General features: G+C 35.9%; 1 protein-coding gene across 1 annotated transcript in view; it reads left to right on the top strand.

Moving 5' to 3' along the window:
• The window catches only part of RhoGEF2 (Rho guanine nucleotide exchange factor 2), a 93,455-nt gene that overhangs the window by 22,990 nt on the left and 44,383 nt on the right, over positions 1 to 26,082 (top strand). Inside the window, exons 7-19 of the mRNA XM_013322925.1 lie at positions 862 to 940; positions 1,011 to 1,093; positions 1,194 to 1,253; positions 1,439 to 1,539; positions 1,686 to 1,806; positions 1,899 to 1,962; positions 2,294 to 2,466; positions 2,754 to 2,938; positions 3,979 to 4,093; positions 4,422 to 4,533; positions 4,626 to 4,751; positions 5,060 to 5,119; positions 5,208 to 5,279. Coding sequence (XP_013178379.1) covers positions 862 to 940; positions 1,011 to 1,093; positions 1,194 to 1,253; positions 1,439 to 1,539; positions 1,686 to 1,806; positions 1,899 to 1,962; positions 2,294 to 2,466; positions 2,754 to 2,938; positions 3,979 to 4,093; positions 4,422 to 4,533; positions 4,626 to 4,751; positions 5,060 to 5,119; positions 5,208 to 5,279 — 1,351 coding nt within the window. The remainder of the gene's footprint in view (positions 1 to 861; positions 941 to 1,010; positions 1,094 to 1,193; positions 1,254 to 1,438; positions 1,540 to 1,685; positions 1,807 to 1,898; positions 1,963 to 2,293; positions 2,467 to 2,753; positions 2,939 to 3,978; positions 4,094 to 4,421; positions 4,534 to 4,625; positions 4,752 to 5,059; positions 5,120 to 5,207; positions 5,280 to 26,082) is intronic.

The raw sequence follows: 26,082 nt of genomic DNA, 5'->3' as shown, positions 1-26,082 counted from the left end.
CACGCACCCCCTGCACCCCTCGACGCAGCGACCCCCCTTCAAGGAGCAACACCCTCTGCATTCGGCACACGAGCACCGGCTGCGGCGCTCCTCGCACTCGCTGGACGGCGAGCTGGATGGCCCTCAGCCCAACTCCATCGCGCTGCAGATGAGCTACCCCCTCGTCAACGTGCCCCCGCCCCCGCTGCAGGTAAGCTCTCACCTCTCACTCGCTCCTCTCGTCTGTCTCTCTCCCGCCAGAACACACTAATACATACATAGATAGTTAAATAGACCTTCCTGTAACATTTGTTAACCTAGAGTTAGAATAGAATTTGTTCATTTACATTAAATTGACTATTAGAAGCACTTGTGCAATGTATGAACTCTTAATTGATATCACAAGGTGAAGTGAATACGGACTATTCAAATATTTCTTATCGATTTTTTTCTTTCTTAGATGGTGTTCAATCTTGTTTACATTTTACGCTAAATGTTTCGCCAAAAAGCTTCTTACAATTTAATTTCGCAATTACAGCTTTAAATGTGCAAAACAACAACAAAATTGTTTATATCTATTATTTTAAATAAGGTTTTATTTATTATTTTACAATACGTACTTTATGTAATTTTTTCAAGAAAATAGGACTAAAAAATTCAAGTAATAATAATTTACAGGGATGCATGTGGTTCCATGATAACATTCTAAAACAATAGATTCTCTATACATTTTGTCCTTTGTCTCGCCTATAAATATGTTTGTGAGTGTCCTATAAATGCAACTAACAATAAGTTATAATGAAATTAAATCATATATGAATAGTTTAAGCTATGTTATGTCAGCTATGACATGTCACATGTGACACACGAGTGCTGTTGCAGACGGACAGTCGCGGCGCGCCAGTGTTGCACGCACGCAGCCAGTCCTCGCCGGAACAGCTGGAGCATGATCTGTCCAGGAGTGAGTGTCAAAGACTCATTTGTTTTTTTCACTTATGATGATCATTGCTGACAAGTGGTTATGTTTCCAGCGAGCACGGAGGGCGGGGCGTGTCCGGAGCGCGCGTGGGAGCCGCCCGGCACGCCGCCCCCGCCCTACGCACACAATACCCAGGTAAATAATCATCAATAAATTAGTTATCTCTCTCACACGTATAGTGTTAGAGTAGGACAGTAGGTGATGCGAACAATTCATCAATAATTGTTTATTACAGCCGTGTGTGGACCCACAAAGAGCTATCATATCGATGGAAGAAGATGACCCGCCGACATCAGTAAGTAATACAAATATCAAATTGATTCATTTAATGCACAAAAAGTTTTTCTTGCTTGTGAAAGAAAGGCGAACAAAGTCTTGACGTTACTTTAAAATATATATTTTTTATTTATGATACTATGGTATTAATGACAGTTACGATAATAAAATATATTTTTATATGTGTCATGATGTATATTGCAGGTGAATTCAAGTAGTTCTGGCCTGTTCTCCAATCTCCGTTCAGTCAGAGATTCAAGAGCTAGGATGGCCGTCTTGCTCAACTGGCTCATCGGCGAGAGAAGGTCAGTTTGTAGAAGTAAACCATTAGAGTAATATCGCACAGAAATAAAGTATGTCACCGCCTGTAGCAGTTTTTACGGTTTTTACCCGAAATGTCATAGAGAAAAATTAGTCGGATTTTTAATCGTTCGTGATATGCTATGTGCAGATGTCCGTACGCGTGGCTGGTGCTGGTGCTGACGGAGCAGTTCCGCACCGCCGCCGTGCCCGCCGCCACGCTGCGCCGCTGGGCATACGAGATACAGTCCTCCTTCCTCATGCCGCACGCGGTAACCACGCCCCCCTCGCCCCGCCCCTCGCTCACACGCTCCGCCCACACACACACACACACACAGCTGTACGATACGTGTGCATGTTGCAGGTGTTGCAGCTGAATGGTGTGGACGAGCACATGGCCAATGAGATAGATCACGTCTTGTTATACGGTAAGTGCCGATATCACATGTACTTTAACTGCATTAGTTAACCTTTCATTCATTTTAGTCTCCTTTACTTCCGTAAAGGATGGGATTTGACGTAGGAGGATATGCATAGGAAGGGTTAATATACTCTCTGTGAATCTTCTCCCTCGTCGATTAAAGGTTCGCATACACATCTGCAATTACGGAGGTCTATGGGCGGCAGTCGCTTTGCAGTTCCGGCAAATCCAAATGGCCGGCATCATTAACAAAAACTTAAAACCGAGTATTCTATTTCTTTAGCAGTCATTATTGTGATTTTGAACAATTAAAATAATAATGTATTTGATATTATCAGAGCATCACAAGGAGGAGGTGCTGCGCAATGTGTTCCGCAAGGCGCGCGCCAAGGCCAAGGAGGAGCTGGCGGCGCAGCTGCGCGACTTCCAGCTCAAGCGGCAGGTCGGGCTCGGCGCACTCTACGGCCCTGACGATGCCGTGCTCGACAAGTGCACCGTGGACAAGGCGCAGGTACCTTCACCTGAATACACCGCTCACAAATATATCATATGTCAAAAAAACATGTATCAGAAAAGAAGCACAAAATTCGTTCTTTAACTAAAACGAACACGCATATAGCAAACTCTAATCAGGTAAACACTTTGATAACTGTCGACTCACTTAAAAAGTTGACTTTTATAAAAAATATCTGTAGGAAAACGATTGCATATTGTTTATTTTATATAAACCAGATTGAAGAGAAGTAAACTGGTTTACGCTAGACATGAACCGGTTAGATTGTTGTATGTGGTGCGCAGGAGCAGGTGGTGGTGGAGCGGCTGCTGTACGAGGTGATCCGCGCGGTGTGCAGCGAGGGCGCGGTGGGGGGTGCGGGTGGTGGTGGTGGTGGGTGCGCGCCCCCCTTGCCGGGCGGGTCGTCCCCCCCCGCGCAGCGCGCCCTGCTGGCCGCGCTCGCAGCTGCAGCCTGCAGCATGGACTGCAGGTCTCACTGCACTATATACACATCCACACATCTATACATACGCATTCTAATATAATTCGACAATATTTTAATTTTTTGGCTTTGTCCTTATTTTCTGTCTGGCAGAGTGATGTTTTATTGTAACGTAATCTCTATATATACAACCAGTTAACATTTAGTGAGACATTTACCTGTTTGTATCAGTCAGTGTCGCGTCCTCGACGTTTAATGTCCTTATTATGTGTATTGTAAACTTGTGTAGTTAGATATTGTAATCTTACAGTTTCCATTCCATTTGAAACATGCAAAAATACTTTCCCAATAATGACAAATGCACGGGCTAACTAAACTTTCGCATCTATAAAATTAGTAAGATATTTTAATAAGATTTAATCTTATCAAATCATTTCTAATAGTTTGTTTTAATATGAAAATGCAGACATGTTTGGTAGACGGTACTATGTCTAGAAGTAAAGTGTGTAAATGTGAATGAATCAGTTTAGTGCAGTAAGGGAGTGCCGGATATCTATATGTCTGATATGTTATCACGCTAACTCACACAATATTGTACATTCATATGTCGCGAATACTATGACTTGCTTTGCAACGTTGAATAGACTCGCGACTAGTGTAGTTGTTTTTTTTTTTTTATTTAAATATATTGGTCTGTACAGTCTAAGATATTCTAGAATTAATTAAAAATAAATTCATAAAATGCTTTATAATATACATAGATGTATTTGTTAGTTGTGAAGATGTATAACACAAGTGATGAACAAAAGTTTGTGATGATGATGAATATGAAAGAGATAAGTGAAGAAGAGGCGAGAGAAGTGAGAAAGAGATGGTGGCACTCACCTAAGACAAGGAAGGGGAAGCTTACGAAGATGTTTGTATATATAAGTGTAGTGATGTGTGCACGTGTGTAATGTGTGCACGTGTGTAACGTGTGTGCACGTGTGTAATGTGTGCACGTGTGTAATGTGTGCACGTGTGTAACGTGTGTGCACGTGTGTAATGTGTGCACGTGTGTAATGTGTGCACGTGTGTAACGTGTGCAGGCCGGCGGCGGTGGCGGCGGCGGGGCAGGCCGCGGGCGCGCGCGAGTCCTTCCTGCTGCGGGACAAGCTGTACAAGCAGCGCCTCAAGCACATCGCCAAGCAACGCCCGCAGCCGGTATCTACTCACTCGCATACTTAATATCCAACACTTTTTACACTCTCCATGCAGGGGGATGAAGGAAAGGGAATATTGATCCTTAATTGTTACGTTGTGTATATTTCCCCGAACAAATTAGTAAACCCTTAACAATATTACACAACATGGTTATGGCAGGTGGCAAACAAACAAGAGGCCACCTGAATTCGCCGAAATAGCGAAGTGACCGCTGCCCATAGATATCCACAATTGCAGATTTGTAGTGTAGATTCCTTATAAAAAAAAAATGAAGACTAGAGTGAGCTTACATGTGACTATATCTATATGTGTGTGTATGTGTGTGCAGTACGTGGTGCGCGGACACCAGCTGCAGCTGCAGGCGCTGACGTCGGTGGCGCACTGCCACCACTGCGACCTCGTCATCTGGGGCCTCGCGCCGCAAGCCTACGTCTGCGCCAGTCTGTATCTGTGTGCTGTGTGTTGTGTGCTGTGTGTGCACGTGCTGTGTGTGCACGTGTACATGTGTGTACATGTGTGTACGTGTGTGCAGACTGCAAGCTGCGCGTGCACCGCGAGTGCGGCAAGGCGGTGGAGGAGGGCTGCGTGCTGGACGGCGAGGCGCACAACAACAGGATCTCGCGCTTCATGGAGCGCATACATCCCAACAACATGCCCGGTCAGCAACATACACACTCTATATTGTAAAAATCAAACATGCAGTTAACTTTATAGTCTTTCACCCATTATATTTTATATGTTACCTTTAAAATTGTGCATCTTAACTTATTTGTTAAAGTTTACTTTAAAAACTTCATTAAATTTAATTTCGATTTAAAAATAGTATATTGGTCGTATTTTTCGTATCAACGCCATCTATTGAGAAAAAATACAACTTACTTAAATTTTCTACATCTCTCGATTTACACAATTTAATATTTTTAGTAATACTCAAAGTTATAATAACAAAACAATGACGTGCTGCAGGTCAGGACACAGCAGATAAGAAGTCTCGCAAGGCATCCGCAAACTCACACTTTCTCAACGGTAAGTTCAACTGATATATGTCCATTTTGAACTGCAACTGTGCTCCCTGTATGTGGATTGTTATATAAAATATTGTTGTTTGTTGCAGTGGAGCGGAGCTTCAGGAAAATGGAGGACGAGACCACCTGGGAGCAGACTCTCACGCCCGCGCCCCTCATAGGTCAGTGCTTTTGAACTCGTATGTCGTTTTGTATGTTCCTTTGCAGGTATTTCATATGAGAAACAAAGCTATTTTCAAATATATAGATCGCTAAAATAAGTTTATCTATACATTTTATTTGTTCTTTTATGTATGGGTTCAGTAATATTTGACATCGCAACAATATTACTATGTTGGAAAATATCCCAAGTTAGCGATCCGGTGTCTCTCACCATGTTATGGAGAGACAGAGATGTAACATCTTGTAGGATTTACTAGATGTGTCTAGAACGTAGTTGTTCAACTCAATCAGGATTGTGGAATAAAATATACAATGAGGTAAATTACATTCTGAAAATGTTTCCAGGGATACAAAACAATTGCGCTTAATTAAAAGTTATCGTACAAAAATATCATCATCAACGGCATTCTGTTTTAAATCTTGAGAATTTAATTGTTTATTAAAAATTTCTGTTTTAGTTTAGTTTATTTTTTTAAACTTTATATACATAAATCTTAAGAAAAAGATATGTAGAGTGTTACAAATATAAACCTATATTTTCTTATTACTTTATCAAAGATCTTTTTCTGTATTTTTATATCTCTTCCAGTCATCGTACATCTTGTAACAAACGACCAATTTCCATTGACCCCTGTGTCACGGAACGATTGATTTACTTCTATAGAATATTCTATGTTCATAGTAAAATGTAGGGGTCATGGTGTACCGGCCAGTCGACTAAACACCGTCCTATTAATAGTAGGCAGTTAATTGTTTAGGAGCGCGCGGCGCGGACGGTGGCAACTCTGGTATGTCTCATACCGGAAATGTTTCGAGATCATTATGTTATGAAATGGAAAACGATTTTTAACCAAAAGTTTAACAGTTAAAATATGTACGAAAACATATTGTCTTCTCACTCTGTCAATAATATAAGAGGAGGAAAGAGTCGAACGTAACTTCGATACTTTAAAGAGACAAAATACTACGTTTAAGATTTCTATGGAAAATAACTATTGCAGTTTTTTCTGTGACTCACTTTAAAGCTCTATTTCAACTTGTAGTATATTTATTTTATAGGAGAATATCAATGAATGTTTCATTTGTGAATGTTTTCGTTGAGTTCTCACATCCAGAATCAGTAGTGGGTAAACATTGCAAGAGTTACGTGCACTGCATTCCTGCCGACTGCCGACTGCCGACTGCAGATGTGTGGGCGAATGTCTTCATAATATTTACTCACAGCTTTCTAATACATTTACATTAGTTTTCCGTTACATTTGTTTATTGTCGGTTGCCTTCATTCTATTGCGGATATTGAATTTAACATCTGGATAGCTTACATACTAACCTTGTCATCGCTTTTCTTTGCATCTCCATTCCAGAATACTAATATACCAAGATATGTTCTCTCTTGTTATTCATTCATTCCATATTTAATTACTAGCTGTCGGCCGCGACTCTGTCCGCGCGGAATTTATTACCTAATTAGTAGATGAAGTGTTCTTCCAGTCTATGTTCTAAATCCATGTCCAATTTCAGCCGAGTTACCTTCTAACAAACATCCATCCATCAAAACATTCGCATTCATAATATTAGTAAGAAGTAAGACTGTTACGTACTCAAACAGAAAGTAATAATGTAATGCAACTCTATGATTATATTATAAGTAGATAGAAATTACAATATTTGTATCAATTTACGTTTTATAAAGCTCTGTTAATATTTAGTAATAATAACAATAATAACAGTGTAATAAATAATATAAACAAAGCTAGGATATGCACGTGTCAGGTTTGTATGTACAAGTGCCGGGCGGGCGGGCGGCGCGGACGGTCGTGTCCGCTGAAACACGACGCGCGTTACAGTACTACTTAAATCGTGTGTGTTTTGCTCAAAGTTTTTGTATTATTGTCACTTATGTTTTTATTGGAATGTGTGTTGTTTTAGCAATACTAAACGTGTGATTATGTGAATCTGAAAATTTTCAATTTGATTTTTTTTTCTCTCTTATAAACAATAATTATGTTTATGTGTTATTCTGTTTATATAATTATATTATTTTAGCTCCATATGCGTATTTAAATAAGAGTAGGTAATGAAAACTGTCGTTTGTATTTTCTTTGATTGAATTATCGTATATAATGACTAAACAGATTGAAATTTTGTTGATATGTTCAAAGTAAAGTCAGAATTAATGATAAAATCATTCGCTTTTTGATCGCGTTCAAATGTAAATATGCGGTAGATTAAATTTTTTTTTCAGACAAATCTTCCGCATTTTCCAATAAATATCTGAATATTTTTTATGATAGTTCAGTGGCTGAGAATCTGCTTATAATTTCAAGGTCAAGGTTTAATTCAGAAAATACTCCGAATTTCCGAATCTATATCTCAGATTTTTTTTTACTTTTTCCATTACTGTGAGAAACGCGATGAAGTGGTTTCTTTAACAGCTTAGAATATTTAACTAAACAATTATTAATAGTAATATGACACATAGTTATTGTGTAGACGACAGGATATATGATGCGGTGGTGACAGGTTCAGAACACATCGCCCACGCGCCCTGACTCAATGTCAGCAACATATATACATAGTATTTGTTATATTTTGAAATAATTACCTCATGTAGTTTAAACTTTTAGTTTAAATATCACAATTTAAACAATAATAAGTTAGCAGAACTTTTTACGCTATGAAAATCGACGATTCCCACTGATACAACAGTCGGCATCCCTCTCGATCTATTAGAAAAAAAACAGAGACAGCTATATGTTTCAAATGCCATGCTTTCGGCACTGAAATTTCCCCGTACATATAAAATTCGATGTTCTATTTGTCTTATAGTTATTTCCTTGACATTTGCAGTTTTATTAATTTGACATTTAATTAGAAATGTCCCCGACAATAATGTTGTGAGCTGACATTTCATGCACTTTCTTTGTACAGATGGACAACACAGGAAATATATTGACATAACATTTGACATTTTCACTCTGTAAAGGTCTCGCGTGAATTTTATAAAACTCATAGTATTATATTTCTTATAGTATAAATGTTTGGAAGGTTTGTTAAAAGGTATCACGAGAACAGATAGATGTAGAACATAGTCAAGAAGAACACATAGGTTACTAAATAGTTTTTTAATAGCGCGCAGGCGGAATCGTGGGTGACAGCTAGTTAGAAATATAGAATAGCGTATTAATCAATTCATATTTCAAATCTCATCTATTTAAAGCACCATAATCCGTTTATTTAAAACGATTTGTTCGTTCTTCAGAAGTTAGAGTCCAAGTTAATGTGTAGAGTTACGATCAAGTGCTACGATTGTCCGTCGCTACGAAACACCTGAGCGTAGCACCTTACAAAGTTTTGATGTGAGCTTTAATAGACAGCTGCAAGAAATTATAAGCCTGTACTTTTGTTTTTGGTAATAACCTCATAAATGTACCTAGTTTAAAAAGCATCGCAAAAAACTATACGATCCTGCGCCTTTATAGTTAAGCGTTAAACCTCGCTAAAAATATTCAGTTTTATATAGATTAATCTGAAGATACATTTTTTACGATAGTAATGAAATAAAACGCGGTGACTGTCTACAAATACGACATTTTGTAGAGACAAATAAAAAAGCAAATAATTCCGTCTCGTAATAATCCATTAGCATACCGGAACGGGAGATTTATTGCAAGAACGGGACATGCGGAGGTCAAGGTTCGAGTCCGGAGGATAAACGTGTGACCCAATTGCTTCGATACCCCAACTTGTGCATAAATATGTCGTTTTCGGAATTGAAAGTGACATTTTTATTTACATAAGTGTTTGTGACTCATAATGCAATTAGTGATAATAAAAAAAAACACTTTGCCCCGTCTGATGCATGACAAAGCTAACTCACTCGTTGGTTTTAAATATATTGCTATCTCTGTATTTTCAAAGAGAATGACAGTGATGACAATATGTTTTCGTTTAAGTTTGTCATCAGTGGAAACTTTAATTCATAGTTGTAAATTTTTGTTACGTGAGGATTTTTTAGAGTTAATCTTAAAAGACCGATAACGCTCTTAAAAACTATGCCATTTTGGCAATTGTATGTTCTTGCGTGTTGTGACAGTTTTTCAACTGTTCCAAATTTAAATTTTCAAATAATTGAGCACATTCCATTAGCGTTAGTTTTGGCGCGAGAAAAGCTGACGAGATTATTTCAGTTTTTTAGTGTAAAAATATTTGACCGTTTTTATAAGATGACCTTCACATACTGTTGTTGTCTCATTTCTTTTAATTTTCTATCTCATAAACATTACCTTATATTCAAAACATATTTTTATTTCCTAAATATTTATGATATTTAAGTTATCCGGATGCTTCACAAGACTTGTTTTATGTTGGTATTTGTGATCGGTACATCAAAGGTTTTTTCTAACAAAAAATATTGTTGCGAAATTGTAATAGATTCTTGAATATTCTTTATCATTTAGATGTAAGATATAGTTACAGATACAATAATATCGCTTGTATGAAATTGTATTGACCCATTTATTTATATAAGAGAGTTGCCGACGATTGGGTGGTCCGAACGCATCGGGACAAGTTGTGGCAAATTTCCGAGAAGTGTTAACACTCGCTTGTATGATCAATGTCCTATATGATGTCATTTTACTTGCTCTATTCTATTTGATATACTCTATTATATATATTATACTTACGTATTTATTTTTAAAATACTATATTAAACACTTGCTTGGGTACTAATACTATTTTTTAATTTCCTTATGAAAAAATAAAAGTAGACGTAATATTCTGTGCAAGTAAAGAAGGTCAGAAATACAAAAACAAGTTATATTTCTATCAATATAATTACAAAATAAGAAAGCAGTAAAGTACATCACGTCGCCACCCACCGCAGGGGGTGGGTAGTGACAAATAGCTTTGTTACGCAGTTTGTGCACGCCCTTTCCCCTACCCCGAAGTTACAGCGCAAGATAAATGACATAGTGCTTAGAGTTTTAGAGTAAAGAAGAAACTGTATTACCAGGCTAAAAGTATACTACTATGCAAAGTTTATTGCACAGACAATTTTAAGTAGCGGTAATAAAGAGAGTCGGGCCAGTGACATATCTAAAGTGGGCTCATCTGTCACCGCATTGGCTAATCACGAGCCGCCATAAAGTTTGAATCTTTTAATACGCAATTGCTTTTTTTATTATCTTTAATTAATTCTAAAGTACGGTTTTCAAGTTAACGTAGTGTTTACAGTTTGTCAACATGCACGTTTGCATGAAGGTCAACAAAACAAACACTTATGTAACGTGGATGTCCTTGCCAAGGTCGCAGTGATAGCGTGACGATACAAACAGGGGCGCGCCCGATCGAAGACAAACTCGCTTCTTACATCGTACACATTATGAACAAGTTTCCTGGAACTAAATTTATTTATAGCTAAGAAACACTAATGCATAACAAGCTTTTCACCGCGACTTTGGTCGCGCGGAATTAAAAAAATCTAATTATAAATATAGACTATGTTTATATTATAAGGATAAAATACTAGTTATCTTCATACGCTTGTAAAGAACGCCATCTGGTGTCAAATTCTTGCTCTACAGTTTCACTCAGGAATAAACATTACGATATGTATTTACATTTGTAAAGCATGTCGTGTAATTAACTCACCGCCAAAACAAACATAACCTTGATTGTGCAACAGCCGTAGTGTCGCGCCAAACTAGCCGGACCATTGATTAGCTAACGTCTAGTTTCCGTAGCCACATTCCTTACAATCTTACCATAGTGAAACCCTCGACTTTGTCCGCGCGGTATTAAAAAAATATAGCCTATTACGCACGGGAATAATGGAGCTGTCTGAATTTTTTAAATCAGTTGAGTAGTTTACGAGCCTATTTAATTTAAACAAACAATCAAATCTTTCTTCTTTATAATATTAGTATAGATAAATAGGAGGTAAGAAGATTTTTAGTAGACAAACATACAAATGTTTTTAATTATATTAGTGCATGTAGTTTACTTTTACTTAAGGATATGTTGTAGAATAACGAGTAGCAAGTTGGAGAAATGTTTAGTGACTACTTGTCTGGCGAGTGCGGGGTATCGGCAGGATGCAACGCGATAGCTACATCCACACAGATAGCGGTTATAGATAGCGAGCTCTACCCTCGAACTTGCTATATAGATAGTCAAAAGAGCAATATATGCTGACGTTATGTAGACAAAAGGATAGGATTATGTAGTTTGTCCTTCAGTGTAATGAGATAATATTGATGTATTGATTAGTGTCGGGATAATATAATAATTTTGACAAATAGTATATTAGAATATAGAACGTAACGTCAAATGCAAATGCTTTGTTTTCGCATATCTATTTATTTGTAATTATTAAGTTAATAATATAAATATTTTACCAGTTTCCTCTCACGTTTGGTTGTCAATGTACCTATATGATTTTAGATATATATTTAACCACAATTAAAATTGTATACACAATATAAATATAGATATAGTCACGAAAATGTTTGAACCAGTTCAGTACATGGTGTCATGTCAGTGTGATAACATTGAAGGGTCAAGGACAACTCTAATTGTTGTTCCGGCACAAACCGTAATGTTTTCCATTACCACCCTTATGGCGTACACATTAAGGTTTATTGCGGCATTTGTATTACGCGTCAAATTGTCCTGTAGGGAAGTGTAGTTTTATCGTTTATTCGATGTTCATTTGTGTCAAATGTTCAGTGTTTATATGTGAATTTGTGTTCAATTAAGTTTGGATGAGTGTCGTGTACATTAAAGCAATGACATTGATACATGTTATTTTGTGAAATGTTATTGATTTTTAAATTATTAATAAGAGATTATTCTCAACGCAAATATTTTGTTAGCTTTGGAATTAAACTAAATGCTTTCGTTGAAATAGTCTTGTTGTCTTGACTTGTAGCTACACGTCATAATAACTTGTCCCATCTCCGCTGTAATGATGAGATTGATTGGGGCCGAGATTGCGCCGAAGTTTCTGCCTGAGGGTGGTATATGTGGAGCAAATGATATGAGATTGTTCCGAACAGATAATTGCTTTTGTGGAAACTAAATATACTTCTATAAATAGATTGTGAATTATGCGGTTATATACAAATTAAACTCCGACCTAATTCTTTTATAAATTCTAACTTATATTTCGTTATTTCGTAACCGTAGTTTATAAAGTAGAGAATGCTTGATGTTGCGAGGCTAATGTACCAGATCACCAATACACGGACATTAGTGAAAATAAATATAGCCACATGTCCGCATGCAGAGATATACTCTGAGTACCGATAGCAGATATATCAACTGTATGATGCTAATACATGTTTGACTTTTAATCTGGATAATCACATTCTATATCACACCTTTTCTACTTGTTCATCATCATATATGTCCCCATATAGGGGCTGGGAACCTACCCTTAGTGGTCATTAGGCCATACTCAAAGACTATAAATTAGTCCATGTTTGTTGGTTGCCTAACTCTTATACATATATAAAATTCTCGTGTCACAATTTTCGTTCCCATACTCCTCCGAAACGGCTTGACCCATGCTCATGAAATTTTGTGAGCATATTGAGTAGGTCTGAGAATCGGCCAACATCGCGGCGACAGCTAGTAACTAATAACTTTTTAAGGCGATTTTGTATCAGTGTGATTACACAAATTTTCGCAACTTTGTCTTTAAGAATTTATTTCTTTTGTGCGTCTTTAGATCCTGTCTAAACGTAATGTAAACATGACGACTATTATAATTTCGGTGCGGATATTAATGATGTATTTGCGGACGGTACCGGCCATACAAGGCGTACGGTTGTGAAACGCCGGGCGTTCCGGCCGGACATCACAAACATTACTATTTCTGTCCGGCGCGGGTGATGCGGTCAACACTTTCATTGAATACTGCTTCAGATTGCTATATACATAGTTTTAAATATAGAAGAAAATTTGGAACAACTTTATCTAAAAGCACCTAAAACTGACGATTATTCGTTCCTAGATATTTAAATGTAGAAGAAGCGAGTCTATGGTCCCTTTTAGTAATACGCAAGAGAGCGATTTCAACTTCAAATCTTTATAATGATTGTAAAATATAATTTATCTTTATAGCCAATCGTATTACAACTATTTTTGGAGAGATCTTCGTCACCCGATGGAATTCGCTTTCAAGAAGAAATATGTCTTGTTTCGACCACAATACAGGAATAGTTTTACCATCAAAGCGGTACGGCATAAAGGGCGAATGTTTACGCAATTCTCAAGTTATCAACAACGTGATAGAGTTTATATTAGCGTGGCAACCTTCCAACTTCAATTCATCGGGTCGTGACATCGTGCAAAGGATTATAAGGCTTTAAATAATCTCGACCTTATCTAGATTTGTTAAATTAAAAGAAAGCTTTTACTAAAGCTGGATTATGAAAACTGGACTGGAATTAAATAGTCCAGATATCGTACAGCTAGAGTTGTTTAGAGTAAGATTTTCTCTTTATTTTGTCCGTTATTCTTTTTTCTTACTCCTATAATAATAAATGCAATTGTATAGATGGATGGACGGATGGATGTATGTTTGTTAGAAGATCCAGAATGACTCAACGGATCTCGATTAAATTTGGCATGGATATAGAACATAGTGTGGAAGAACACATAAGCTACTAATTATTATTTTTTTAATTCCGCGCGGACAGAGTCGCGGGCGACCGCTAGTTTGAGAATATAAAAAAGATGATTAGTTGATTGATAAAAAACCAGTTAAAAGGGCTATTAATGGTGACATTGCGCTGTTTGCTACATATTTTATGGGATCTTTGACATTGAGCTCAGAAATAAAGACATGATGCACCATGACCTATTTAGCGTTTACTAACCGGACCTTGACTGCTTTTATGATCCTCGAGAGATGAGTCAGCGTCCCATAACCCGAGAAATGTCTCCTCCGGCCTCTACACTTGGTGTCGAGTTCCTAACAGGTGGTAGGTGTTGAACTCACGTAAATATAACCCGGCGACGTCCTGAGGGCTGCCAACGACAGAACCCGATGGATTTCTGCCAAATGACTCACATCAGGGTTCCCCGTGACTCATCGGTGACATCCCTGCGATAATCATCCCTCGCAATATGTTACAAGGGTCATTTTACAATGGACTAAAAGTTTAATTTTGTTGATATTCCTGGAGCAAAGGCAGGAGATAAAGAGCTGTAACAGATTAGTTTTTTTCTTTTTTGTTTCATTAACGCTCACGGCTTTATCGACAAAGTGTTTGTAGGTCAGTGACCAACATTAATTAAACGAAGAATATTGCTTGTGTATTTTGTAAATATTTACAATTTATATTTTACCTCCACTTTGGGAGGTTTAATTGATGTTTGACGAAGGAGAAATTATTGCTTTAGACAGTAGTCTAGTAAATTTTAACTGGATGGAGTCGCTTCGTGTTCCAAATCTATTAAACTTTAACCACTCTTTATTATTTCACTTGCTCGTCACAAAAGGCTCCATTATGCCATCGCATACGTCAACTGTTTGCACGGGGGGATGGAGGGCAGGGGATGCGCGGTGCAGTCTAGACGGGGGAGGAGATGGGTGACCGTTACTCGCCCTGATCTGGTCATGGGGTGGCCTTTGAAAATAGATTAGTGTTTTTTTCGGTGCATCGTTAAAATGGATTGTGTGATTTCTGCGTCGATACTTTCCTATTTGTTACGGTTATGTAAAGCGAAAATGAGCTTTTTACAATATTTCCGGTTTAATTTTCACACAATAAAGCTGAAAAGAAACTGTTAAATTTAAGAAATAATGAGTAATAGTTAAAGAAGTAAATATAATCAGTGTATTTGCGTGTAATGTATTATGTTTGAAGACATAAAGTCTTGTATTAACCGTGCAGAATGTGGAAGCAGCGCGGCCCGGGGCTGGCGCTCCGCCAGCGGCCGCGGTACAGCCGCGCGCACAAGTGTTTGAATTCATAAAAAAATGTTTTTTATCGCCCTCCTTGTCGATCTCTGTTTATTGTGTAGACTCGGCGCGTAAACAAATCTACTTTTGATCGTCGCTACCGAATTACATGTTAATATTTTTTATTGGATAACTTTCCGCGCTTTAGGAATCGATTGTAATAAATATTTGCAAGCTGCGATCGTGGAAGGTTTCTCATTTAAATTTGGTATCGTGTTGTTATGTTAACTTTCTTCAACTATCTAAAAATATATTTTGCTGATATTTAATGTCGGAAAAACCTAGTAATTTCATTCGTTATGTAAATGGTCTCAGTTTATGTTAGCTTTAATCTTACTTTATTAAATCTTTTTTTGCAAATATTTAGTTGTTATAAATTTAACCGTTGAGGTGATACAATCGAGCTTACATCACAATAATAAAACTGCCTGCGGCCAGATGCCGATTGTTCAACCGAAGTGTTAACAATTCATGTTTAGACCCGTGTCTCGATTTTATTACAAACATGTTTTATTGCAACATAATAAAGGTGTTAATAAACACACGTCAGCAATATTTATGCTATTTTCTTTTTCGATACCCAGCATAAAGGTTTTTTCCGCGACTGTACCAATGCTGCGTGATTTACACGTTTTGTAGCTAGTTTAATTATTTTATATGCGTTGTTTATTAATAAAACTGCACATTAATATAATCCAGAGATTAGTTATTACTGGACAACATGCTCCTGGCACACCTTGCCGACTCCACAACATCTATACATAAATATTCCATTAAACTACTGGGTTATGACTTGAAGATTCGTCAATTCACGAAGAAAATTAATTCTATTGATACATTTCTCAAATAAAATCAATCTCACATTTTTAACCATCGTTGATACTTCATTAATTAAAAGGGCGGTACTAAGATAATCGGAAACGGAGGTGCATGTATGCGTAAATCCGGGAGGTCCATGGTCTCTGCCTACCCTTCTTGGTCACGGGCGTTAGTCATGTTGTTGTTTTTTACAATGTCGTGTCCCTAAAATAGCGATCTTACTAATGGATGGGTGAATGTTTGTTAGAAGGTATCTCCAGAACGGCTGGATTTTTATAGAATTTGGCATAGATATTGAACATAGTCTTATGGACACAGGCTAATAATTCCGAGGGAACGGAGTCGCGAGCGATCGCTAGTACATTATAAAAAGACCCGATAAGTGATACTTTTTTAATTTAAGAAATATATGGTTGAAATATAATGTTTATAAAATGTTATGATTGATACATGTAACGTTCTCATAAAGGTTTTATATCCGTCTCTTTACTGCAGACACGGTTTATGATACACGTCGTGGTTATGTTTAAGCGGATCACATACTTATGAATATTTCAAAGACAACCAAACGTATAGTTTAGCGTTATTTTTATATATGTAGAATATGAATATGAAAGAAGCATCGATTTGTAGTAGAAGCATATATAGAAACAAGAAATAATTACAATAAGTAAATTGCAAGTTAGTAGTTCTAAATGCATTTGTTTTTATTTTATGTTCAGTGCGTTATATAAGGGGCAAGAGTTATGTATCTAATTATGTTTGTACATAAATATAGAAATACACAGTAGATCAGGTCAGCACAGTTACGGCTTCCCGCGGTTACACCCTACATACAATAACTGCGGTTACATATTCTTTATAGTATATACCACTTTTCCTTATGGTTTATGATGGAAATAAGTATTCAAGACTTGAGATCGATCTGAAAATTTGAAGTAAGGAAAAATATTTCAAAATTTTCACAACATAAATTCTTGTCGATGTATATACAAATGATTAAAAATAATATCTCGTCACGTGTTACCCAAAGTCCATCGTGACTTGGGTATACGGTCAGCATCCCACCCCCTCCTAACCCTCAGGGTGCAATGTGTCGTGTGATCAAAGTGTTAGCAAATAGATGTACTCGAGCGAGCGACCCAATAAAGGTCTATCAAATTTGCCTTTATTAGCACTTTACATCGTATACCTTACTTTGAATAAGTGTATAATTAGCTTATTACCCTAGTTGTATGTACTATATCTTGCTAAATAAACCGGCAATTAATAGCTGGCAAAGTTAAATATTTCTATGTGGCATTCGCGTATTTTTGCCGCCTTCAAAACATGATATATCTCCCCTGAGATGTATTCTTACTCAGATTTTATTACTGTCCACTAGCGGAAGCCTTATTATAGATTTAAAAAAATCTTAATTAGTTCTAGTTCTGGTTTTATAATTCACAAACATACGTAGATAATAAATTCATGTTTAGTAATCCGTGCACCGGGTCATTTCGTGTGTAATCCCGGGGCTACAGTCATCCCCGACTCGGCTTGATCCCCTGCCGCACTGTGATTGATATTTGCGATACCTCGGCTGCAACAGATTGTGGACTTTGATATCTGAGTTCAGATAAATCTATGTTAGTCAAACTGTACGTAAATTACACGAGAGTCCATTTATGTAAATTGAAAACGCTTATCGCGTGTTTTTACTACTGATATAAGAGTACAAAACATGTTATTTAGAAGAGAGATGGCAATATATCTGTTACGTGTTTTGTGATATTGAAAACCTTTATTAAGCATTCACCTGAATTTTTATCATGATTCACTTATTTATTTGTTTATCGGTTGGCACGTATAGATGTGAGCGGGATATTGTTTAGTAAGTGATGAGATACGTATCAGTGCGTGTACTATCCGGTGACAAGTGGTGAGAGTGTGCGTGACAAGGGGTGTAGGGATGTGCGGGGGCGGAGGCGCGGTATGAGCGGCGAGGAAGGGACCGGCGTTCGTCGCCGGCGCAGCATCAAACGCCTCCTGCGCAGTCTCACTGCAGACAAGCTACAGACAGGTAACAATCAGCACAGCTCTAATCACGAGGTGACAAGTATTACCATGGTTCATCCACGCTTGCATGTTTAGGGCTGTCAATTTCTGGGCTGTTTTTCATCGCTAGTGTTCGGGGCTACGTTTATTAAATGTTGGCAGCCCTATTCATAAGTGTTTTCAAGATATTTCTCCGCCGACCAGTCACGTCGTTCCTTCAGCATGTCAGTCAGTCGAAGTACAATAACTTTTACAAAAGGAAACAATCAAAATAATAGCGATATAGATATAGCGATATATTAAAATCAGGTTTGGTGTTAATGTAAACCGGCGTGTAATTGTATAGTTGAGTACCGCGCCTTATCCTCAAGGTCATCGGGAAGTGTTTACGCTATCCTATGACGTGTGTGTTATGACGTACTCACACGAATAGTATATAAATACCAGTGGCGCTAATGCGTCTCTACTTCAGCAACATTTTATTGACAGCGTGTAAATAAAAATTCTATATCAGTTAATGGCCGACAAATGTTGAACTTGAACTATCTTTACGTCCTAACTATGCTATGTCGAACTACCAGCTAAATCATTATAGTTTCTAGGTTTAGTAATTCTAAAGTAATATGGACATGTTCCTAGGTCTATGTGTGTCTTACCCATGTTATTATAGATATGTTTATATGTCAACTTTAGCAATTCTAAAGGCATTGTATGTTGCGGATGACATTTCCGTTTCAATGACGCAAAATACTTCTAGTATTCTGTATACATATGTAAAGATATCGGAGAAAATCTCGTGTCGTCCGGATATCCGGCACACAATGATTTCCTTGCTGAACGGATTCTATATCGCCTTTTATCTTGTTTCTAGATGTTCTTAATTTTCACACCAATTTTATATAAAATTCTACTTTAATGTATTAACTTAGATTTAGTTTCATAAATATAAAATTTGATAAACCATAATAAACCATTTGTAGGATATTTCCTAGCATTAGTTTTCCAAGCCTAAAAATTATCACACAATTGTTTGCAGCACTGGGTATGGCAGGGTCAATGTACCCCAGATCTTTTGTCCACATTGTATGAAAATAGTTACTCTGTTCAGTCAGTTGCTAAAATTGTAATAAATTAGTTCACGATATATCTATATTTCTAGGTCATGAGCGTGATACCTATATTTCTAAATCTCGTTAATTCTATTTTGGTAATAAACGTAACGCTGCAGATCTCAAGAGGCACGTGATTGAGGCCAGATTTACGTGAAACTTCAGCATGTGCAGAGCGTGACGTAGCTAATGCCCTTTACACTTCGCAGCACTGCATTCATAGATGTGTGACGTCACGCACGGCCATGACAGTGGTGCATGCGGCACAGCACAGCAATTCTCTGCAATATTACTGTTTCATCTAAAGGGAATTAGTTTGAACGGCCTGTTATATAAACAAGAGTTAACTATCGTAAGATGTATGAAGACATATTGTTTGTTATTTCAATGAGGAACTTGCACACAAGTGCAATCGTTCCCTGATACCGACCTCAAAATATCTTTAAATTTATCAAAGACATTTAAACACAAGACAACTAAATTTCTACTTGTTTCGTTTAAACATGATTTTAAAGCTTTATAGTTTAGAATAGATTTTTTTTCTTTACATGTCGTTCAAGTTGATTTCTTTGTATTTTCTTTATATCGGTTGAGCACAAAAGAGTTTGATGTTGTGGCTACAGAGACACAGTTTCTATATCGACTGATGTGACCTGATTGCCTGAAATAAATCCACTCAATGCATTTTACATCAAGTCTGAACGAAAGCTCGAATCTATAAAACGACCTCAACTGCTATTTGTGTGAAATATCGATCGAGTTAAATCTGGATTGCTAAATAAACTGTATACTATTGTTTTACGTTTAAAATAAAGTTAATATTAGTTATTGTTAGATTATAACAGAGTTTTTAAAGAATATTATGTTATAAATGTTTGTAAAAAACATATGAAGATGATTTAATTTAAAATCGTTTAATAAATTATTAGTCCAAAGTGAATGTAGTAGTGAAAGAGACAACAAAACGTGTATCTTAATTATAAATAAGTTACCTTACTAATATTATAATTGCGAGTGTTTGGATGGATGTACGTATGAATGTATATCCAGAACGGCTGTATGAATCTCGCTGAAATTTGGCATAGATGAAGAAAAAAAAATAGTAGCATAGTGTTTATAAACTCATAGGCTACTAATTTTTTTTAATTACCGCGCGGATGGAGTCGCGTGCAATAGCTAGTGTTATAATAAAAAGAAACACAATTTATGTACCTTTATATAAATAGTTTTAACAAAGGATAACAATTCTATGTTTAGCGTGCGCTAGTACAATTGAGTCGACTGTATGTATGTCTGTATGTCTGTTAGCAATCGCCGATGGCTTTTTAATTAAACTCATTTTGTTGTAGTAGCGAGCGAACCATTCCGCGGTATTGTTTCAGTTTTACAAACCCCTACTACGTGCTGTACACGAATGAATTTCACTAAATTAATCATTTATTTAAATATGATTTGGTATTATTTAGTTTTTTTGTTAAAAACACTTGAGTTAAGTTTTATTCACAATTTGTTCATTATAGGTTAAACAGTTAGAAATTGTTTAGATTAAAATAACAGCTTGAAAACTAAAGTTTTCGCGGAATTAGCGAATTATGACTTCTGTTTTCTGTTAACATTTATTTATTCAAACAAATTCATGCACTTTATATGGTGGAGTATTTTTTAAATAAACGTTTGTACTCTATTGCAACTGTAACTTATCTGATAAACTCGAATTTAAATGAATATAATGTGCAGTTGGAGTTCCATTAGTAGTGATTCATACATTGAGTGGAGAGGCCTTAATACATTTCTCTTACCCCGACGCCTTTGTGAGGTCGAGTGTGAGCGTAGGGTTGATACACAGAAAATATATTTATTTATAATTTAACACTTTTCATTGCAGTAGTGAATAGACGAATTTGTTTCTCGTCTTCAAGAATAAACTAATTTGTAGCGATTAGATATTTATCTTTTTCATTACAAGAAATGTGACAAATAATTTTTTGTATCTTGTACTACCAATTGTAATCTAGTTATCATTTTTTTTTCTATATTAATAATTCTATATAATAATAATAATATAGTTAATTTCATATTTGTTTAAATAAAATTATAATTTCCATAATTTTAATAGAAAATGTAACGCACTTTTTATGTAGTGACAGCCCTAGGTATAAATGACAGTGGACCGGACCTCGAAAGCTTTTCCTTATGAGTTTTCATTTCAGTCGCATCTCGGCGCGCCAACAACTTGCATTTCTTTTGCCTTACATGTGAATTTAAAAAAAAATTAGATGTGACAGTCTTCTTGTACATTAATGTAATCAAATTAGGATAAAATTTTGTTAATCTATTATTAAGGAAGTTTTTAAATTATTGCGACTGTTTTTGTGCGTATTTGTTTAATAAAAAATAATTTCCATGTCATGTCTCACTCTACAAATATTAGTAAGTGTTTCAAGTTTTTGCGTATTTTACTATAAACTTGAAAAGGTTCCTCGTACTGTAGAAATTAGCTTATATCAAACTTTTGATTAAATTTGAGTCTTTTGGGATAATAGCTTCAAATATTAATTTATTATGTTTCTTGTTTCAGGTAAGTGTTATTTACATATGAAAAATGTTTTTGTGGAGCATAGTAAGTACAAATTCTTATTATTCTAAGAAAAAATAGAAAAATTGTTTTCGAAATAAAAACGTAACTTTGAACTAGTATCAACGCCATCTATTATCGATGTTGAAAACTGAGAAACTATTTTCGTAATTCATTACGTTAACACAAGATGGCGTTGTTTTGTGAGCATTTATTTACATTTTTTTCCTAAAATTGTCTTATTTACAAGAATTATGTTCAGTTTTATTTCATTCCTTTATTTTTATAACTATTCCTGATATTACGGGGCTCAACGTTTATCTGAGCTTTCATTAGATAGTCCGATAGATGGCGCTACATGGTGGAAATTAAACATTTTTATTTCTTCGTACTTCTATGAAATCCAGGAAAACGGTTTCTATGGAAATTACTGTGGAAGGAAAATAAATAAATTAAATTGTAAACGTTTAAAATGGTACTTGAAATACATTCAAACATATGTATGACAACCAAGAGATAATTTAAACTTACAACCAGGTGTTAATACTTGAGATACAAATGTACCGAACTCAATTTTAAAATATCATCCTTTTACATTCGGATTTATAAAAATATATAAATATATATCATGACCTAATATTACGCCCGGAAGAAAATTCTGACAGATTTTTTTTAATCCTCCTTTAATTATCATTAAAAAAATAATTTCGACTGAAAGTATTAAATGAATTTTATTCAAAAATATATTGTGCAGGAAGTCAGTAAATGTGACAGATAAAATCGAGATACATTTGTGATGCAGGCTGCGCGGCTCAACAGGTGGGAACAGCATCTGTTTAGCACCTGCCTTGTTGAAAACACGCGCCCATCCTAGCCCTCTCTACATACTGCAACAATGATTTTTATACAAACAGTTGATGCATAACATTTAAGACGTATGTTTGTTTCATTATTTACGAACAATATGAATATGAACGAAGTATTCATTGATTCTAATCCTTCCTGTTTCAGCTTATCTTCCATTGATTAACAGGTCATAGGAAAGTAATCAGTCGGGTTTTTTTTAATTGTTAGGTTTACGTATTGGAAACAGTAAGGTTGTATTTTTTGCCATATCTGATAAAATATGCAATATTAAATCAAAATATCTAAATTAAAAATCGAGAAATAAAAGAGACGTAAGTTGTTGATATCGCGTCCAGTTTGAGGTCATTATTTGTTTTATTAAACAAGGAAAAAAGTTATTTTATTTTTGCAATAAAAATGAATGCATTCAGATAAATCTATTTTTATTTAATTGGATCACAGAGGTGACGGTGTTATCTTTATATCTGCTAAAAGAACTCTGCGAGCCATTTTAGTTAATAATAGTGGAAAGGTGAATCGGAGGTCAATGTGACAAACTTGAACGACATTATTGTCACACTGGAAACGACCTTTATATTTCACGACTTAAAAAAAAGTCTGGTTTATGTTACTTTCCATGTGGAAGGTTTTTTTGTGGCAATTACTGTTTTGCAACCCAAAAATAGAGTTTCGACGATTTTTTTTGGCAAAAAATTATCTTTATCGTGTTTATTAGTTTTAAAAATCCTTATAGAGTTAATACTTTAGTAGCGTTTACATTTTAAATAGCAATGACGCAATGCAACAGTTTACCCGAACAAGGAAGTGTGGTACGTGACCTTGCGCACAGACAGACCGGACAATTTGTCAAATTTTACACACTTGTTATGTTCCTACTACTAAAGTATTTAAAATATCCTTGTCCTGTCTAAAAGGTCAACTTATAAAAAAATCTAACGGCAAATTGATTGATTCGTTATGTTTCTCAGACGCATGCCGCGTGTAAAATTGTGTTTTTTATGTTAGTTGACTCGAAACATATTATAAAGGTGTGGATACACCAATAGTTTTATACATTTTTATACTTAATGTTTATTATGTATTTCTGACATGATAACGTATTCTCTAACTGTAAAAACTAGTTGTCCCCCGCGACTCCGTCCGCACGGACTTAAAAAAGACTTTGCTAGTAGCCTATCTGTTCCTCATGTTCTATATTTATGTCAAATTTTAACGAGAACCATGCAGTCGTTCTTCGCTACCTTTTAACAAACATCAAACACACGTTTATCCATTCATACATACAAACATTCGCATTTATAATATTAGTAAGATAACACAAGTATTTAAAGGCTAGCTGTGGATATTAGGTCTTACGAGTATATGGAAGTGTTTTATGTCCTAATGATAAATAAATTTTAAACTTTATCGCAAACGATTTAGCTCGTTTTATCTAACAGTTTCTTACATACCGTAACTTAACCCTTAGCCCTGTACCAACAATGTAAACCTTGCGTTACCTGGCGCAGTTCCAATGCCCCTTGAGGCGCGGCCCCACTGGTGCGGCGCCGCTGTCTCCTCTCATATACATCTGGTTTTTACGCATCTGCCATTCATAACCGATTCTATAGTTTCATAATAAAAGGTTATTTATGACATGATCTGTTCTTGCTATAGTAGTCTTGATGATAAAGATTCTCTGCAAGACAAATACGATTTTAGAATGGAAATTACGAAATAGTGACCTAATTCCGATTATTCCTATGTCTTAACTCTGTCTCGCTCTTCGAAACCACTGCAAAGCTTTGTAATGGAAGTATTTCTTAAGTTTCTATGTTTGTAATATTTTTATATTGATTTGTAGCAAATAAATAAACAATATGCAAAGTATGCATCGATGCAAAAATGTGCTAACATCGATTATGATTTGTAATCGGAATGTTATAAATATATAAATAGTTGTGTTGGAAACCTTTTGTATTGCGCGATGTAAACATCCGGCAGAACATACTGACGCTATAATTAAACTAGGAACATGTAGGAGCGAGCTCGCACTAACATCGCTTTGTTCTTCTACATTTCGTACTCAACTATGAGAATGATGCTTCAAGTAACTTATAAAGACTTCAAAGTGTCCATAGTGACTCACATATAATCCATTACTAGCTGTAGCCGGCGACTCTGCAAGAAGAAAAAAAACTTAATTAATAGTCTATGTGTTCTTCCAGACTATGTTGTATCTATGACAAATTTCAACGAGATCCAAACAACCGTTATGAAGATACCTTCTAACAAATATCCATCCTGAATTGATATATAAACACGGCTAAACACTCACGTATATTCGTCCGGTGGCGGCACCGACTAGTTTCGAGCCCATCGGGGGCCCTTCATCAGGATGAGTGGTACTGGTATTATTTCTCGGACAAGGCCCTCAGCTCACTGTTTATATATCAGTTTAGTATAATGTCTCACGAAAGTTTGAATAATTTAAATATCCATCCATTTAAACATTCGTATTTATAATATTAGTAAGATGTGCTACGACAGAGAACTTTTAGTAATTTTTATATCTCTCTTCAGTTGAATCTCTTACAATGTATAATAATACTTTGTTTTTGCAATCGTTTAAGCGCAGTGCTGACCTCTACAAGAGTATTAACGTGACAAATTGTGATACTTATCTTAGAACACGGGGTCGAGTGCTCAGCTTTATTTGGACATTTCACAATGTGGTCATTACCCGCCTACGCAAGACATGTTACGGATAGACTTGAAATTATGTCATTTTATGAAATTACTAAAGCCAATAAACCGCAACATTTCTGATGCATCTTACAGCGGGTTTCCACAACACTTTTATAATAACATTTCGTCTTTGTCATTCTGTTTGAAACACAATAATTTATATGTTTAGTTGTGTAACTAAATCCCTTTGAATCCTTGCTTCTCAGATGTAATGTAATGGTGAGGACTAATATTAGTATACATTTCGTAACATATTTATTAATTATCAATTCGCCCCGGCTGACCGAGACACGCGCCTACATAACTTGCAGGTTACACACATACAGACATATTAATATGTTGACATTGAATAATGCTTACGTATATAAGAATACAGAACTAAACCAATGCTAGTAACCATAAAGAAAAATTAACTCTGTACGTACTAGACCATCTCTGTTTCAATCAAATCAAAAACATGTATTTATCTCCATTCCGACCTAATAAACTTGTATATTTATACACTTGTTTTCTCTAGTTTTTCTAACATTTACTAATGCAAGGTAATTGTGAAATCAAACACTTATTATCTCACAGTTGCTTGGAACCTGTTTGTTGATGACATCATTGTATTCGATGATTCCTTGAGCGAAATATTTTATTTGAAAATTTTCCTCTTTACATCATTGAATTTAAGTGTTTAATATGTTTAA

The sequence above is a fragment of the Papilio xuthus genome, unplaced genomic scaffold (genome assembly GCF_000836235.2).
Source record: "Papilio xuthus unplaced genomic scaffold, Pxut_1.1 DF825783.1, whole genome shotgun sequence".
NCBI lineage: Eukaryota > Metazoa > Arthropoda > Insecta > Lepidoptera > Papilionidae > Papilio > Papilio xuthus.
Note: the sequence above shows the minus strand (reverse complement) of the source record. Positions and strands in the feature narration are given on the sequence as shown.